This window comes from Fusarium flagelliforme (assembly GCF_020744385.1).
Source record: "Fusarium flagelliforme strain FIESC 12 MPI-CAGE-AA-0113 chromosome Unknown B0J16scaffold_2, whole genome shotgun sequence".
NCBI lineage: Eukaryota > Fungi > Ascomycota > Sordariomycetes > Hypocreales > Nectriaceae > Fusarium > Fusarium flagelliforme.
Window position 1 is genome coordinate 3,929,143 of NW_025763504.1, and position 16,260 is coordinate 3,945,402.

A 16,260-nucleotide genomic window follows, 5' to 3' on the forward strand; every position below is an offset into this window, starting at 1 on the left:
GACTTTCAACCGCCCTTAAACTGCCACTCCATTCCTCCCTCCACGACCTCAACCATCTGCTATCAACGCAATCGCTCCAACCATCACCAGCGCATCGCTTCATCACGCCATGGCCTCACGAGGCCCCAGTGAAGGGGCACCGAAGCCTGAAGTTGGCGATACCTTGATCGTGATACGTGAGTATGCCCTTGCTTTCGTTGCTCTTTGTCTGTAACATTAGTTGACGCCCAGGCTCTTTTGCCCATCACAGATGATTTCCAAGCCCGAAGCTCCGACGAACTCAGCCTTGCAAAAGGAGACCGAGTTGAACTAATAGAGCGAGACGACGAGTTTGGCGACGGATGGTTTCTCGGTCGTCATTTGGTCAATAATAACAACGGGCTCTTTCCTGAAGGTCTGCTCCCTCAAATCATATGCTCCCTTGTTTGAACCACAGTTGACTTTTTGCAGTTTATACTAGACCGGCCCCAAGGAATGTCCCCACGAGCACTTTCAACAGCTCTAAACCCCAGACTCCTCATCAAGAACAAACTCAAGATTTGAGCGCCGACACAGGCACAAAGGAAGAACCCGAGCCTCAGCCTCAGGCCCGGAGTCCTGTGACGCTACCTCTTAACAGCGTCAAATCAGAGCCCGCCTTAGTAGCGAGCGAGCCTCCTGTTCTTTCTGGACTAAGCCAACTAACTACTCAGAACCAAGACAGTCATGTCTTGCACGAAACGCTTACTGTTATCGACGAGCACATAACCGATTTAAGATCTCCAGCGAGCAATGGCGGGCTTCGAGCGGTAGCGAACGATTCCGGAAGCGAGTACAGCAGCACCCATCCTGGTCAACGAGCATCCTACATTCAGGGCGAAGAAACCGACGAGGAAGAAGGAGAGTTCCATACACGAGAAGAGGTCGAAGCATGGTCCCCTGATGATGTTGCTGAGTACCTCTTTACTGAAGGAGTTGAGAAGCACCATTGTGAAGTTTTCAGAGACCAGGAAATTTCGGGTGAGGTTATTCTCGGCATGGATCAAAGCTCGTTGTTCATCAAAGCGTTCGACCTTGGTTCAGTTGGCCGACGACTGAAAACTTGGCACAAGATCAAAGCCCTTCAGGATGAGGTCAATAACCAGGGTCTGGAAACGCGCCGAACAACGCAAACGTATGGAAACGATGGCTCGGAAGACCTCCGCAGGCCGAGGAGTCGAGCTAACACTCTTACAAACCGGCCTACTTCTATTCAAACGAGGCGGATGTCTTTATCACAAAACACCCCCAAAGCCTCCCCGACATTTGCTGGATCCCATACACAAGACAGCTCCAACCGTGCTAGCCACATCAAGAGGCCTTCCGCGGCATCGATTAGGGAGTTGAACCATTCGCGCCGGCATTCCTCATCGACAGACTTTCGCCAAGCTGGCCCAGCGGCGGCATCTGGACCTGCCCCTGTTCCCAAGATCGCAACACCGGGTACCCTCCCCGTAACCGAGGGAGCTCATAAAAAGCAACCCTCATTTGACCGAAACTGGACCCTTGGCAACGCTTATTCGCAACCCCCGCAAAGACCCCTTTCTTCCACTGGCCTCCAGGACTTACTTAGCCCACCAGGGGCTGAAACTCAAGATCCTACTATTGATGCCGATCGGGGCTATTTCTCCGGAACAGAAGTCGACGGAAGGAAGAGGAACTTGTTACGAAAGCGCGACAGCAATGCCGAATCGAGAAAGTCGAGTTATACAGAAGAGCAAAGGGTCCGAAGCGCTACAGCTATGGCACGACAGTCAAGATTCGGAAGCGTGGGGTCCATTGCAGAAGGAGGCATTTCTTCGGCAGCTCAGAAGTACTATGGTATTCAAGCTGGCGCGCATAGGAGAACTGCGTCAGCTGCTTCAGAGTCAACAATGAACGTGCCGCCATCTAACGATGTTCCTTCACCCACTGTTACCAAACTAGATACCACAGTCGGATCAGGTCGCTCGACAGCATCGCCCGTCTCGACTCGGCACCAAGGCTTTAACTCGGACTGGCTATCGTCAATGGTTAATAAGCCGATTGCATTGGCTGGAGGTAAGGGCATGCGGGCCATTTCTGACAACCTGAGCTTTGACCGATCCAAAGTCTCGACTCCTACGGATCCATCGAGCAAGGATTTCTTAGTAGACTCGCCCGCGCGGACTGGTTCGACGACGCCATCAGGTGGAGCTAGTTTTGACCTAGAATCTCCCGATGCCGCGAAGAGTCCTGGTACCCCTGTGAACCAAGTTAGCAAGAAAGCTGGAAAGAAAGGGAAAAAGGAAACAAGCGCCTACACTCGTGGACTACTCAAGATTTCTCCCAAGGAGGCAAGCAAAGATGCCGATTATAGTGGCTGGATGAGGAAGAAGAGTTCCAATCTTATGACAACATGGAAGCCTCGTTTCTTTGTCCTTAAAGGTCGACGGTTGGCATATTACTATTCTGAAGACGACGAGCAAGAAAAAGGACTCATCGATATTTCATTCCACCGAGTTCTGCCTGCCGACAACGAAAAACTCACAGGTCTTCACGCCACAATTACAAGTCTGGGGGGTCAGTCAATGCCAGGAAACACTGAGGATCTGGAGAAAGGTGACGATTCCATCTTCATTTTCAAGCTGGTTCCTCCCCGAGCTGGTCTCTCAAGGGCCGTGAACTTTACAAAGCCAACTGTTCACTATTTTGCTGTTCCGAATTTGAAGCAAGGACGACTGTGGATGGCTGCTCTCATGAAAGCGACTATTGATCGAGACGATACGAAGCCCATCACCACTACCTACCAGCAAAAGACAATATCTCTCTCCAAGGCCAAGCAGATGCGTTCTCGCCCGCCAGCTTTGATGAACCTTGAGGAAGGGGCTGAAGAGGAAGCCGGCGCAGGCCGAAAAGAAGCCAACGGCTTGGGGATCTCGTATGACGAAGCCGACAGTGGTGTTTCTGGCGTCGACAAGCTAGCTGGCCAAAAAGCTGAAGAAGCCAAGTCAAGTCTCGACTCTGACAAGGAGGCTCCACATGCGTCGTGAAAGGATCCCGTTCACAGCTGCGCCTACAACTCTTCCTTTATTTCAACTGGCGTGAGGCGTTTCTGGCCATTCTCTGACATTAATTTCCTTATTCATCTTTCTACCTTCTTCTCATATAGAAGCTTAATCCTTTTTATTTTGATACCTAGGCGCAGGAAAAAACTGGAAATCTTGAGGACATGGTGATGAAACGGGACTGGGGCAGGCAGTGGAGGATAACATATTAGTCGTTGCCAAGACGCATGGGCTATAATCCTCGAAAAGACGAACAAGAATGTCATGTTACAAGAGACAATGATGATGAAGATGGGTTTCGTTGGGTCTTTCCTCAGTAGGGGCTCTCGAGGTGATTTGCTGGATTTGAGGAAAAAGGGGGGTTCTTCTGAAAGGGTACATAGTAGCGGCTCGAATCTTTCTTTCTTGTGATCATAATACCAAGAAGGTTTTGTTGTCTTGGCGACACAAACCAACTCAAATTGCTGCCAGCTAGTGTTGCTGATAATTCCTGTTGGCCAGAGAACACTTTACTAGATGAAGAGATCGAACAACATGTGGAAGGATCCGAGTTCTGGCAGGCAAAACACAACTTTACGTGGAATGAATATAAAGAAGGATTCATGACAAATATTGAATTGGATAAGACGATCGCTTGCTCTAGAGGTATAGACAAGTTGAAGTGGAAAAGGGATGATGATCCCTACAAGAAACTCCATATCCCTCCCTTTTGATCAAGCTTCTTGGCTTGATGTGTAACCCCCTATCATGATAGATAAAAAACAAAGCCACAAAGACACTGGCTATACCTTCCAACTCGGAACGGTATAACTCTGATATAACAACATGCCCAGCGCCCCCTTGGTCGTGTCCGTCATTAGACCACCCAGAACGCCTTGAAAAGTATCGTACCCTTATTCTACTCGTCCTCTGCCTTTTGAACCTGCTGTTGAACTCGACTGTCACTCATCAAGCGGTCGACAAAGCAAACTGGTAAGCTACTGCGACCAAGCCGCAAAACGCGTGGAACCAAAAACCTGCTCTACACCTGTTGGTTCATTCCCGTCAGAAGTTGTCGTATAGACTTCATCAAATGCTGCTCGATGCCTTCAAAGTTTCCTACTGCTTCGCCTTCTCCGGGAGGTGGGACGATGCTGGCATCTGCTATACCTAGTACTCGGTCGATAGCAGATAATGTGACAGCTTCCGCTTTGGCTTCACCAAGCTTAGGACTGAGGGCTTTAACTGAGACTTCCTTAAAACCATTGAGAGATGATAAAATTTTGGAGTCGAGGAACAGGGATGTCTCAGCAGTCGACGAAGAAGCAGCAGAAGAAGCTGGACCAGGTGTGGGACTTTTGGATTTGGAAAGGAAACCATCGATAACTTGACGAATACCCTTTATACAAATCGCTTCCATCTTGTCGTTCTCCGTTGCCTCTTTTTTAAGACCAATACACCGATTGAGGGCTGACATAACGATTCCTGCGGCCTTTGGGTTTTTGGCTTTCTTGAGGTTTTCAATCAAGCCAGTCTTGAGGTTGACGACTGCATTGAGCAGCTTAGGTTCAATAGCAGGTCGCGCGGGAGCAGGAGCAGCAGGCACTGAGGGAGTACGGTTCACAGGAGTAGCAGGTTGCTGCTGTACTGACGCAGCTCCAGTTCCGGGGACCGTCTTAGCGCCCACCGTTGACGGAGGTGGTGGGGGAAGATGCTGTTGCTGCTGAGCAACGTGTGCATTGGCAGGCGTGGGAGCATTAGCGTGCCCCTCTTCGCTCTTGATCGGAGTATTTGTTGGCGGTGGTGGTCGCGGCGCATATGGTGAACTGTATGTACCTTGTTGAGGTACTCCGAGCTGTGGGCGAGCAGGAGCTGGTGGTGGTCCATAACCTGGGGGCAGTTGTGCTGGCGCGGGCGGCTGAGATGCACTTGTTGCAGGGGCTGGCTGGCCTGGTTGAGCTGGTGCTGGTGGTGACGCAGACGTTCCATACTGCGGCAGAGGTCGGCCTGGCTGGTTTTGTTGTGCTGGGTATGCTGGTAATTGATAACCAGGAGGCGCTTGTCCAGGGGTGTAGCCAGGCGCACCAGCTGTCAAATGTTGTGAATTGTAAGCGTACGGGTATTGGCCATAGGCTTGAGCTGCAGCACGGTCTGGGGATGACGCCTTCCTCTTCTTTCCGGCGTCAAGCTCAACCCCTGGAACGCGAGACCAAAGATTGGTCGTGTCATCCTTTCTGAACGCCTCGTTCCCAATGAGGTTATGGCGTACACTGCTTTCCCATCCTTTGGTCTCTGTGTGGAAATGGAACCACGGATATCTTAAGCAGATCCGCTTGTAAATCTGCTTGAGAGTGAGCCCGTCGGGTCCAGCCGCTGTAAGTGTCTCGTCGATGAGTACTCCGTAATTCTTGTTAGGCTTCTGGAGTTGTTCTTCGGTATAATCTTCGATTTTCAGTTCCAAAGGAGGAGATTTCGGCCGGGCCTTCTTCTCTTTCTTTTCTTTTGCACGCCTCTCTGCATCTGAGCCTTCAGCGCCGTCTTCTCTGGGCTTGCGAGGTTTGTACTTGCGTTTCTCTGGCCGCTCCGACGACCCTTCGGGAAGAGGATGTTTTCTCGGTCGTCCAACCTTGCGTTTGATGGGGGGTTCCACGGGTGGTGCTAGGGGCACAGTTTTCTTGGCTGCCTCTTGTTGTTTCCTCTTCAGAATCCGCTGTTCACGTTTCGACATGAAGCCGTTTTTGGGCGGCCTACCGGGTCCTCGTTTTCTGGGCATCTGAAGCATCAGATGTTCCTGGTTCGGGTCGAGCATGCCTTCCTGTTTGAACTCAGACTCTCCACCTGGCATTGGCATTGCCATATCCACGTCCATATCCATGTCCATATCCATGTCTATGTCCGCTTCGGCTTCAGCGTCGGCATCAGCATCAGCATCAGCGTCGGCATCGGCATCGGCATCTGCGTCCATATCAACCTCTGCTTCAGCTTCAGCCTCAGCCTCTGCCCCTGTCTCTGCCTTGGCCCCTATCTCTGCCCCTGCTCCGTCTGCCTCTGCTTCCACCGTCTCGATGGCTGCCGATTCCTCGGCTTTGATGTCCTCATCGTCACTGAAATCAGGCGACTCAGCAGGACTTGCCACGTCTGATAACTCATCACTTGTGTCTTGTATCTGAGCGTTACCATGGGCAGATTCGAAATCGAAGCTCATTTCCTTTCCACCCTGCGCATGTCGTTTTCTAAGGGCTGCTGTGGGCTCTTCTTCTACATATTCCTCGGCTCCTGTTCGTCCCCGCTCAACGCCATTTATGTGAAATCGAAAATCGATGTCTTTGATCTGCAACCGATCGCCACTTCGCAACACGACCTTGTCGCTCTTGTAATGGACGTCTTCACAAAAGAAACCGTTCTTATGCAGAGGTATAGCTTCGAATACACCCGAGTTTTGATTGTAAGCAATTTTGAGGTGCTCCCTGGATATCGCTTTGGTCTTGGATGCGATATTGGGACCTGGTGAATGAATGCCGATGAAAGGAACGTGATATGGTGATGGACGCAGGGAAGTCAGATCAACCGCTGCAGCACCAGGCGTATGAGAAACATACTGTCGATTAGAAATCATGTTCTCCTGCGCTTGTGCTGCCGCATCGTCGTGATCATGTTGCGAAGACCCTTGAGTGCTGGTCTTTCGTCGCTTTGTCGGGCGAGGGTTTTCTCCAGTATCTGATTCTGGGCCAAGCATTCCTCCCTCTTCACTGACATAAGACTTGCTGAACTTGTTCTGATCTGGCTGGATGGGAGATGGTGGCGGGATGCCCATCTGGGCGTTCTCCTCAGCACGGCGGCGGTACTCTTCAGCGCGCCTCTCATCACGACGGGCTTGTTCCAATGCGCGCTGATCTCGTCCAATAACGACAGCATACGTAGTCATCTGGAAAACACTGTCGGCAAACTCTACACGAGCGAAGGATTCAAGAGCCTTGTGGGTATCGGGTTGGCGCATGGAATCAGGTTGTGCGAGGGCTTGAAACGAATCATCTAGCGGGTTGGGTAAAGTAACCTGGGCTGGTGTGACTGTTGGAGGCGGTGACATGGCTGTGGGAGCCCCCGACATTCTAGCTAGAGCCAAGATCATATAGGCATGCTGGTCCATGGAAGGCATCGTGGCCGTGGTGTATGGGGTGGAAGGCGCGAAAGATTCTCCCATGTTGTCGGTCGGCATCTGCAACTGCAAAGGGGTGGATTTTTGGACCTGATCAGCGCTTAGTGGTGCAGCTGTGTCGCTTGCGGCAGAGACATCAGGCATCGGGTGATCACCAGCTTCAGCATTTGCGGAAGTCGAGGCCTGGTTGCTTAACGGCGCCTCAGATTGCTGTTGCTGTACCGATGCCTTAGTATCAGTGCCTGGCGAACCACCACTTGAGATGGTGTGAGACGGCGGCGGCGTTGATGGCGGAGGTTGAGGGCCCGATACCTTTGTCGGAGAAACTGAAGAGGTTAAATCTGGATGAGAGTTTGCAGATTCTGGCATGGGGGCAGTCGAGGTTGCCTCCTGCGACGGATTGGAAGGTATCGTTGGAGTGGTTGTTGTTGCCTTTTCTAGTGCCGCAGTAACAGGAACTGTAGCTGATGTTGGTATTGACTCTGCCGAATCTGCAGGTGCAGTCGATGAAGTAACATCAACGGTAGCTAGGTTTGAATTTGAATTTGAATTTGAATCTGGCTTTGGAACTGAATCTGAGATCGAATCCGTAGCTGAAGAGGGCGCTGGGGCCGGGGCCGAAACCGAGACCGGGGCAGGGTCAGTAACTTTTTGGTCGCGCTTATCATCGTTGTTCACTGGCGATTTTGGAATCGCGTTTGGTGTTTGAGTCGCCGTCGCAGTCGCAGTTGACGCCGCTGTCGATATCGATGTCGCAGTCGCACTCGATGGTGTCGCAGCTGGGGGAGATGCTGTTGCTTTTGCTGTGGCTGTGGCAGTCGCGGTTCTGTTTGCGACGACCTGGGGCTCCCGGTCGGTTCCCAGGCCATCGGGCAGGCCATTGCGGCCAGCAATTGACGAAGTCATCGCTGTTCGTGCGACCAGCTCCTTCGTCACTCGCCCTCACCTGACGAGGGGTTAGCACAAACGACGAGGGGTCTCGGCGGAAGGCGCGCCGGGGCCAGTTGTGTATTTGAAGGGATCGCCGTTGGCAGTAAAGACGGGGAAAATAAAAGGTTCAAGACGGACGAGGCTTTCGCCTGGGTCCTCAAACAAAGCCGCGATGTCCAAGAGGGTCAGAGGGGGGAAGGCTGCGCGCTTTGATTGGTCAAAGGCGCCGTGTCTCCTCTCACTTGCGTGCTAAATTGGCCGTCGATGGTTCGCGCCGCTAGTACTCTTTGGGCGATAGGGAAGGATCGATCAACCGAAACAGAGATGGATGATCTTTTTTTTTCTTCAATAGAATCACTTACCCGGTAACAGAAAATCGTTGTTAAGTTGGATTGAATCGTGGATGTAAGTTACATAGATCAGGCTACAGTTAACTTTGAGAGAAAAGTTACAGGTAAGCAGAAAGCCGTGGGACCGACTTAGAGGTGGTACTATGAACTCCAGGTCGCGCTTTCCCCGCGCGCTGTCAGCCGTTTGTCTTTGTTTATTCCTTGTTGTTCAGGAATCAATCTTCCACTGCTGAGACATGCATTGCAGTGTCGCAAACAAATCATTGGAGACATAGAATATACTTTGGGTCCTATGACATATAGAGTCAATCACCATTGTTATAGAATAAACTCAACACTGAATATAGTTATGTCCCTACCAATCCGAAGATACTCACAAAATCACTCATTCTTGTTGGTCAATTATGGATATTCCAAGACCGAAAAATGAGTTCTAACTCTAGCCCCGCTAAATATGTAAGTGAGTCACAACTTCGGTGAGGAACATGTGAAGCTCATGAATATGTTCTACGGTCCATACTGCAGCCCTATAACTGATCATCTGAGCATATCGGGCATTGTAGTAATTTTGCGCACTCCCTTTGGCTGTCGTTTGCCCAGAGACCCGCAGAGGATTGTGCCTTGGAGTGGAATACAAAAATCACTAAAACCAACGTTGTGGAACAGGCTTCAAAAAAAGTTATATGCGCGCAATGCATTCCTGCATGCGATTCTGCGTGCATGCAAGATGCGCCCCAGGTTGCTAACCGTTGCAAGCAAATACAAGACGTCGCCAACAATGCATATAAACATAACTCATCAAGAACGCTGACAATGGTGGAAGCTCATCGAAGCAGAGCCTCACGTTCGGCTGAGGAGACGCCATGTGAATACCTCCTCGACAGTCGGTCTGAGAGACGGTATGCTCCGTGGCAAAGCATACCTGCAAAGAAACCTACAGCATCGTTCCTGAAGGCGAGAATACCGGCAGTTGTCATGAGCATAACCGTCCACCTCTCCATGCGCTCATCTTCTGAAAGATCGCGTTGGCGACGGGGTCCTTGTCCAGAAGCTGTATGCCACAAGTCGGAAGCGCCCTGATTGAGACTCTTGCCCACCTTGGCAAGCTCAAGACCAGCTGCTATGACCATGATACCAAGTATACTCTTCGGGTAGTGCATCAGGAGATCCATGAGAGTTTCGCCCAAGACAAGACCTAAGAATAGCTTGAACAGGCCCAATACGATGACGCTGGAGCCGCTACGGGCCCCGAAGCGATACTGTGCAGCCAAGCCGCCAGCGCCGTGGCATACAGGCATACCTCCAAACCAAGTGCCCGTCAGGTTCATCAAAGCTACACTGATCCCAACAGACGTTACCGAGGGAGTAGGCAGCTCAGGCAGGAGATCATGCGATAGTGCAGTGACAGCTATGATAGAGTTGAGTGTTGTAAGAGGCAACTGCCCGATAGCCATCCATAGAGCAGGCGAGTCACTGTGCCCAATCCAGCGAGGCATGGTGAAACGAGGACGCCAAACATAGAACCACGGAAGGCTCTCATGAGAATTGGTGACTTTTACAAAAGCCAGCACCAGAGCGAGAACAAAGAAGTGCAAGGCATATGGAAACCGTGGTAGTTTTTGTGTGCCGATGAGGACTAAGAAAGCCAACAATGCCCATATGCGGTTGTCAAGAACTGGATGGGCCCAGTATAGAGGTTGAAGCAGTGACGAGCCTGCCCCAAGAATCAACGATAGACCAGCTCCCAGTTGAATGCCCTTTACTACTGGAAGAGGCACAATTCGAACGACCCATCTTAAGAGGCCTGTGACACTCATGACGAGTACAGCAGCGCCAACCCACTGGCCAGCAGCTGTGACAACGGCCATGGAAGAGTTGTTCTGAATGGCTGCTGATGCAATAGCCTATAATGAGTGTTCATGTCAGTTTCAATAGTACAATACCGATAGAGAAACTCGTCGGTCAGGGAAACATGAGTACTGCCGTGAACTCTCACTGACCTTCATTGGCTGAACAGGCAGAGGAATACCATAGAATGCACCGGTCAAGATATTGAATATGCCAGTAAAGACAAGTGTGCTTCCTAGATCGATAGATCCCTGTGCTGCGAGAGCAATCATGAGCGGCAGCAAAGTGCCTAAATCACCCAGTGACCCAGAAATTTCAGCCCATGGTGCTGCACGGAGAGTTGCGAAGTTGTTTCGATTGATGCGACGAATATCACTCAACCATGAGGGCGCCATGGCTTGTGTGTCTATGAAGTCTGATTTGACCTCGTTAGTTCGATCAATGAATGATATCTGGTCGTATCTCCAGGCCTCAGCCGTAAGTGAGCGGCAGGAAAGCACAAAAGTGGATGGATTAGACTGTCGTGAAAGCTGTCCGACAATGACGTTTGGGAAAGCGCATCCGGGCTCTGGAGCTTAGAAAGAGTCAGATGAAGCTCTTGACAGAAATTCGATTCGATATAGACCAGAAAATGGGGTCTTATTTCGTCAATGTTGTTTGATCCAGAGATGCCCAGTTTGCATCATGCCCTCATCAAGCCAAGTAATCGATATCTTGTACGTTCTGAGATCCATTGTGGTCAGCTGCTTAGTTGTCGCAGCCATTATTATCCGCAGCTGGACCCATAAGAATAACCGACTCTCGCTACAGTGACTCAATGATCAAAATGTTGAAGGACAGGCTTGGTTTCATTTACTTATTTATTTACCCCGGAAAACAGTCAAGTACTACCAATACAACGATAACGCCAAGCTGGAACCGAGAAAGTGCAATATGATTCAGATCTTGAGGACCGAGGACGCCAACGGTTTGGCGAGGAACCGTGCATTGGTGCTCGGGTATTTGATCGTGGGGCACTAATCGACAGGCTGTTTGTAGAACCTCAGTAGGGAATGGGCTTATTCCCCAGAGCTCTGGTCAGTATCATGAAGTGATTTTTGACGGCCATCTGCATTGCTGGGTAGGGTATTCGATGTCATTGATTGAAGACAAAAATATGTGAGTGATGTAGAATATACCCATGACTTTCATGGCACTGCTCATATCTGGATAAGCGACCCAAGTAAGCTTCATAGTCATATTAAAAGCTACTTCAAGTTATCAAATGTGATGTGTGTGTTGACTATAAATTCCCCCACCGCATGTTTCGAAGAACATCACTTACAGAAGAGTCTATATTGGCGGGAACACTTGGGATTCATGATCCAAGCTGTCAAGCAGACCAACACGGGCACAACACGGTGGTCCTCATGCACGTTCGGTAACAGCTGCCGACCCTACACCAAAAGTAGACCGCCTCCGGGAGATGGTCTGTCACAGAGACCCTTCGTCGTGGAGCCTTCTTTGAGGGTCTTGAATGAAGTCGCATCCTGAGGTTCATCAGCGATAGCTTGTGCCACTAATTACGTACCCCATATTCTGTGATATTTTTCAGAGTTAATCATGGTTTGTATTCTCAGCCTACTGTAGCCTGAGTAGCTTCTGCAAGGCTCTCATAGATCATGGTCACGTCGCTGTGGCTTCCCAGAGAACATCTTCTCAGACCATAGAGGTGTACTTCTCCGGCAGCCGGGAGCCAAGGTCGAACCAGACCGCTAAAAGGAATGCATGATCTGCGTAAAGATTACATGTTGATAAGCAGACAACTTGAAGGTTAGTACAACTCACGGGTTTTCGCTTTCAGATAACCTCTGAGAGGCTGTCGTTGCTAGGCAGAACGAATTGCACCACAAGCGCCATTCTTTCTGGACAAGGCTTGACCTAGAGCCTAGGAGGCTAGCCGCGGGAGCCTCACTAGAGTCTGTACAGTAATTGTCAATGACCTCATAGCGGGCGGTCGCCGTGTTGGGATAGCTACCTATTAACTAACCCCCGGCGATAGCGAGGCGATCCGGCGAGAAGTCGGCAACTGTCCTTAAACTGTCGCCGTTTTATCCCTCGTCTTCCGGTCCTTCCAGGTAGAATTTTCAGGATGGACGGCATCAGGCTTCCGCTCCTAAGTGATTGCCCGTTTAGCAGGGCGGCTACCCTGCGAGATATAGGATCAGGAAACATGGGATAAGAAGCTGATGCTCATGGGGAAGAAGACTTCAAGCCTTGCAGATGCGTCAATGCATAGAATATGGCTTCTCATAGGATACTATTGCCTCTCCACTCCCCGTACCAAGCCGGGAAGTTCGTCCTCGTGCATTCATGGTCCTTAGCCCTGACCTCCATGACTTTCTCATGTTAGGTACTGAGATTTATGTCAGGCGATGAGTAGTTGTGATCGTTATTGTATGAGGAGATAGTACAAAGACCACCTATTTTACCGTAGTAATCTATCATGACAATAGAAGTTAATTGTGGCTTCTAGCATTGGTTTTCTTGTAAATCCTTCGGGACTTGGAGGTAATAACATCGGAAACAAGGGATGCAGGCTTCTTCCTAGCATCGACCTGGGTCGTGAAGGCTTGATTCTGTCTGATCCTTGCAATGTCAGGTCAAGCCTGCACAGTGTCGTATGTAACTGTGGAGATCGGGGAAAACATGTGGAGACCGGCTGCTGAGATCTTCTCTTCGGATGGAACCTAACAACGAATTGGAATAAGAGGTTGAAAGTTGTACATTATTGTACAGCACGGGATCTTCTTCCCCGAAGTGACTATCCGTTCATCAGATTTGATATTGTATCAATAGAACCATTGCTCAGAGAATCACCAGAAGTTGATTCTTATCAAGTTTGGTGATATTGAAGTTGATGGCAATATACGCATGCAGATAATGGTCATGCACCTGCACCTAAGCTTTTGCGGCAGCTATCTGATTGGCGTTTCGAGGGCTGCCGAGACACCAAGGCTGATCCAGGTCAGGTTGATCCAAATCCAAGGACTCATCTCATCTCCCATCACGAATGTAATTAAAGAAAGGTTGAGAATGAAGCCACGGCATAAACAATAGTAGAAGTTAACGAAAGAGAGTAGACGACCGGCTGGATAACAACAGAATTGTAAGACGATGGAGACGTCTTCATTTCGGACCCGTTGGATAATCTCTCTCTTGCATTGTGATTTGTGTCCGTTATCCTACCAAACAAGAGGATACCCGCCGTATCAACTCCGTTGTAGCCGGACCTAATAAGGGTACGGACAAGGGAAATTCGCGCAGCTCATCTTGTCGCGAGGGCGAGCAAACCTGATGAGACGTGAAGCCGCATGTACCGTGCGTGAATGCACTGTAATTCTCTACATCATCATGAGCTTTGTCCTGCTGCATGCTGCCGGCGGGACCATGGATGGAAGTGGCATAGAGCTTTGAAGCTCCCTCCACATGGACAATCTCACCGCACCGCTCTCCAGTTGCCGTGTTCCGAGTTATAGAACGCATGGATCAAGCAAGACCCAGCATGTAGGAGCCTTCTAAGTTTTCGTACAACTTTTTTCCACAGCATGATACTGGCTCTTGTACAGAGACGTAGGTATTTTTCGTGTATCTCCGCTGGTACCTTGCACTGAAGCTAAGGTGATGCTCATGTATAAGCGGCCCGTTCGTAAAGAGTGGAATCGGCCAAGACGTAACAAAAGTAGGTGGTATGGACCTCGAGTTTTTGTAATTTAGTGACATCTAAGCTACTTTGAATTTGAGTATCGTGATGTCTGTGGCATACTGAGTACCTAGGTTCTCAAGATGAATGCATTTTTGGTGAGCGATTATTCCGTTCAATATCTCTCATACAGCACAAAGTGAGATTCATGAATCAGCCTAGAATATCCCTCGTTCTACATTATCAAGTCGAATATGGATATAAGTTGCTGATCTAGACTCTCGTTACCTTCCACGGTAAGGTACAGTACCTGCCTGCACTCGTCATAATGCCGTCCAGTACTTTCTTAGGTACCTCTTTCCCAATGTAAACGAAGCTTTCCTCACGCACTCAATTGGGTTGTCTCAACTGTTTTATTAAAGATACTTGCCCAGGCCTATCTCCCCTCTTCACCACCTTCATCACTCATCAATTTTAGCCTACTTACAGTTTTCCTCGTTCCTAAGCTCCCTTCCTACGACCTCTCAGTCTCAGACAAAGTACATAACCTCCAAATTCCAATCAAACAACAACCCCTGTCAGCAGTGACAATTGCTGTGTCTTTGTTTTGTTCTCGTGAGTTCCACTTTGCATCCCAGGCCTGTCCAGTCTTTTTCTCCCTCGGCCCACGAACTGGGACATCATCATCACTCTAGAAATCCACATCCCCCGGGGCATTCGGGAGTCATGTTTTTTTTTTTCTTGGATGTACAGTGCCCAGAAAAACACCGCAAGATAGGCCTTACCTAGCGTTTGGCCCAGCCTCTATATCGCACCACCCTCGCTTCTCAGTCTCTCGCTTTCCATGATGCCCGGATATGCCCAGCCCATACCCATGCCTGCCCATGCTCACCCCTCCAAAGACCCAAGCAACCACTAAAAGAGACCCTGGCTTGCTCGCCCTGGCCTCTTCTTAGTGACTGTTGCTGGGCTTAAGGACCCATTTTACACTGAGAATCCCAGACCTCGTTTGGCCTAGGACTGTTTGTCATCGGGTTGTGACGATACTTTCCCCACTTTTCGCGCTCTTGGGTGATTCTTGGGGTCGGATGGCTGATCAACAAAACCACAGCAAAGCCCGCCTTCGCGACCAGTTTCACTCGTTGTTTCTTCATCACCCTTCAAGCTCGTAAAGGTAAGCCGTCCTCATACTGTTCCGCTGCTCTTGCCGCTCGTCTCGTCCGCCTCAGAGCCCATTGTGTGTTGCGACAATCACAACGATTCTTCATCAATCACTGTCGTCTCTCAAATCGGCTCCTGTCGCGCACATCGTCGCAATCCTAGCACAACTGCCGGCACCAGCGCCCGGCAGACCCTCAATGGAGTTCGCCAAGGCTACCGCCAAACCAGGCCTTCTCGGGACAAATCCGTTTCATCGATTCGCTTCCAAACGGCTCAATTGAACGACATGATCGTGTTCATGAGTTTTATTGCGACATCAGCACTCAATGGGCGCGGCGGACGAGATAACTGAATGAGCGCGATTTTTCAATCTTATCATAGCGCGAAAGATGCTCAACTGTTTGCTAACACATTGTTTTTTTTTTTTTTTTTAGCAAACTCTCCGCTCTCAACACAATGGCCGCTATCAAGTCTCTCATGACCCGCGACTCTGTCGCTCACCTCGCCAAGCGCCAGAACTGGGCTGCTCGTGAGCCTGGTGTTATTGTTGTCTTCTGTATTGTTGGTGTTGGTATGTCAACCCCTGCCTTTAGTTTCTGCGACGACTTATGCTAATATTGTCAATAGTTGCCTTTGGTCTTCTTGGCCTCTTCCTCTACAAGAAGGCTATTGCTCGCAAGGCCAACAAGGCTTCCGCCGTCTAAGCCGAATACTCGGAGAAGACTGAGGTCAAGGAGAGTGGAGGGTGACCTGAGGCATAGTCATGAGCGTCTTTGGACTATTTGCCTCAGGTAGACGTGGTGTTACTCTAAGGTGCCTTCTGCGACACTTCGGGTGACCGACAGTGACCCCGTGTTCCAGTTCAACTTCGGTTACGTCCCTCATCAATTCCTCGCTTGTCGGATCCTGTCGAATCTTTCACGGTTAGCAGTCTCGGCTCGCATTTCATTGTACATACCTACATACCACCGGATCTCGTGGGACAAATGTGCTGGAGGACGGGTTCTCGTCGAGTGTTCGCAGCCAGGTGGCTGTGTTCTATATTCTAATGCTACTGATACCTACCTGTTTGATGCAAACAATAATGAATCTTTTTACATGACCCTGGAT

The 16,260-nt window shown here is 49.9% G+C and overlaps 5 protein-coding genes across 5 annotated transcripts; 3 read left to right on the top strand and 2 right to left on the bottom strand.

The window, feature by feature from the left end:
- Nucleotides 1-109: 109 nt before the first annotated feature.
- Nucleotides 110-3,029, top strand: B0J16DRAFT_380911 (uncharacterized protein; the record flags this gene model as incomplete). The annotated part of the gene is made up of 3 exons (XM_046131115.1): nt 110-176; nt 221-394; nt 451-3,029. 3 exons carry the CDS (start codon nt 110-112, stop codon nt 3,027-3,029), a joined length of 2,820 nt encoding a protein of 939 aa, XP_045986924.1.
- A 618-nt stretch (nt 3,030-3,647) lies between these two features.
- On the bottom strand, nt 3,648-8,493 carry B0J16DRAFT_334209 (uncharacterized protein). The gene has a single exon (XM_046126931.1). It carries the CDS (start codon nt 8,083-8,085, stop codon nt 4,066-4,068), a length of 4,020 nt encoding a protein of 1,339 aa, XP_045986925.1. The 5' UTR covers nt 8,086-8,493; the 3' UTR covers nt 3,648-4,065.
- A 783-nt stretch (nt 8,494-9,276) lies between these two features.
- Nucleotides 9,277-11,124, bottom strand: B0J16DRAFT_69308 (uncharacterized protein). The gene is made up of 2 exons (XM_046134314.1): nt 10,460-11,124; nt 9,277-10,363 (listed from the first exon to the last, which is right to left on the bottom strand). Exons 1-2 carry the CDS (start codon nt 10,700-10,702, stop codon nt 9,284-9,286), a joined length of 1,323 nt encoding a protein of 440 aa, XP_045986926.1. The 5' UTR covers nt 10,703-11,124; the 3' UTR covers nt 9,277-9,283.
- A 3,047-nt stretch (nt 11,125-14,171) lies between these two features.
- On the top strand, nt 14,172-15,459 carry B0J16DRAFT_69392 (uncharacterized protein). Its single transcript, XM_046134315.1, has 3 exons — nt 14,172-14,355; nt 14,468-14,604; nt 15,101-15,459. The coding sequence occupies exons 1-3, from the start codon at nt 14,318-14,320 to the stop codon at nt 15,310-15,312; spliced, it is 387 nt and encodes a 128-aa protein (XP_045986927.1). The 5' UTR covers nt 14,172-14,317; the 3' UTR covers nt 15,313-15,459.
- B0J16DRAFT_334216 (uncharacterized protein) lies at nt 15,141-16,254 on the top strand. Its single transcript, XM_046126932.1, has 2 exons — nt 15,141-15,721; nt 15,778-16,254. The coding sequence occupies exons 1-2, from the start codon at nt 15,607-15,609 to the stop codon at nt 15,852-15,854; spliced, it is 192 nt and encodes a 63-aa protein (XP_045986928.1). The 5' UTR covers nt 15,141-15,606; the 3' UTR covers nt 15,855-16,254.
- Nucleotides 16,255-16,260: the final 6 nt, after the last annotated feature.

Bases quoted from the DNA above. Each gene is read 5' to 3' on its own strand.
- B0J16DRAFT_334209 (XM_046126931.1), bottom strand. From the start codon at position 8,085: ATGACTTCGTCAATTGCTGGCCGCAATGGCCTGCCCGATGGCCTGGGA.
- B0J16DRAFT_69392 (XM_046134315.1), top strand. From the start codon at position 14,318: ATGCCGTCCAGTACTTTCTTAGGTACCTCTTTCCCAAT. The intron at 14,356-14,467 runs GTAAACGAAGCT...CATCAATTTTAG, and splicing joins TTAGGTACCTCTTTCCCAAT to CCTACTTACAGTTTTCCTCG. The intron at 14,605-15,100 runs GTGAGTTCCACT...ACAAAACCACAG, and splicing joins TGTGTCTTTGTTTTGTTCTC to CAAAGCCCGCCTTCGCGACC.
- B0J16DRAFT_334216 (XM_046126932.1), top strand. From the start codon at position 15,607: ATGGCCGCTATCAAGTCTCTCATGACCCGCGACTCTGTCGCTCACCTC. The intron at 15,722-15,777 runs GTATGTCAACCC...TATTGTCAATAG, and splicing joins CTTCTGTATTGTTGGTGTTG to TTGCCTTTGGTCTTCTTGGC.
- B0J16DRAFT_69308 (XM_046134314.1), bottom strand. From the start codon at position 10,702: ATGGCGCCCTCATGGTTGAGTGATATTCGTCGCATCAATCGAAACAAC. The intron at 10,364-10,459 runs GTCAGTGAGAGT...CACTCATTATAG, and splicing joins TGCCTGTTCAGCCAATGAAG to GCTATTGCATCAGCAGCCAT.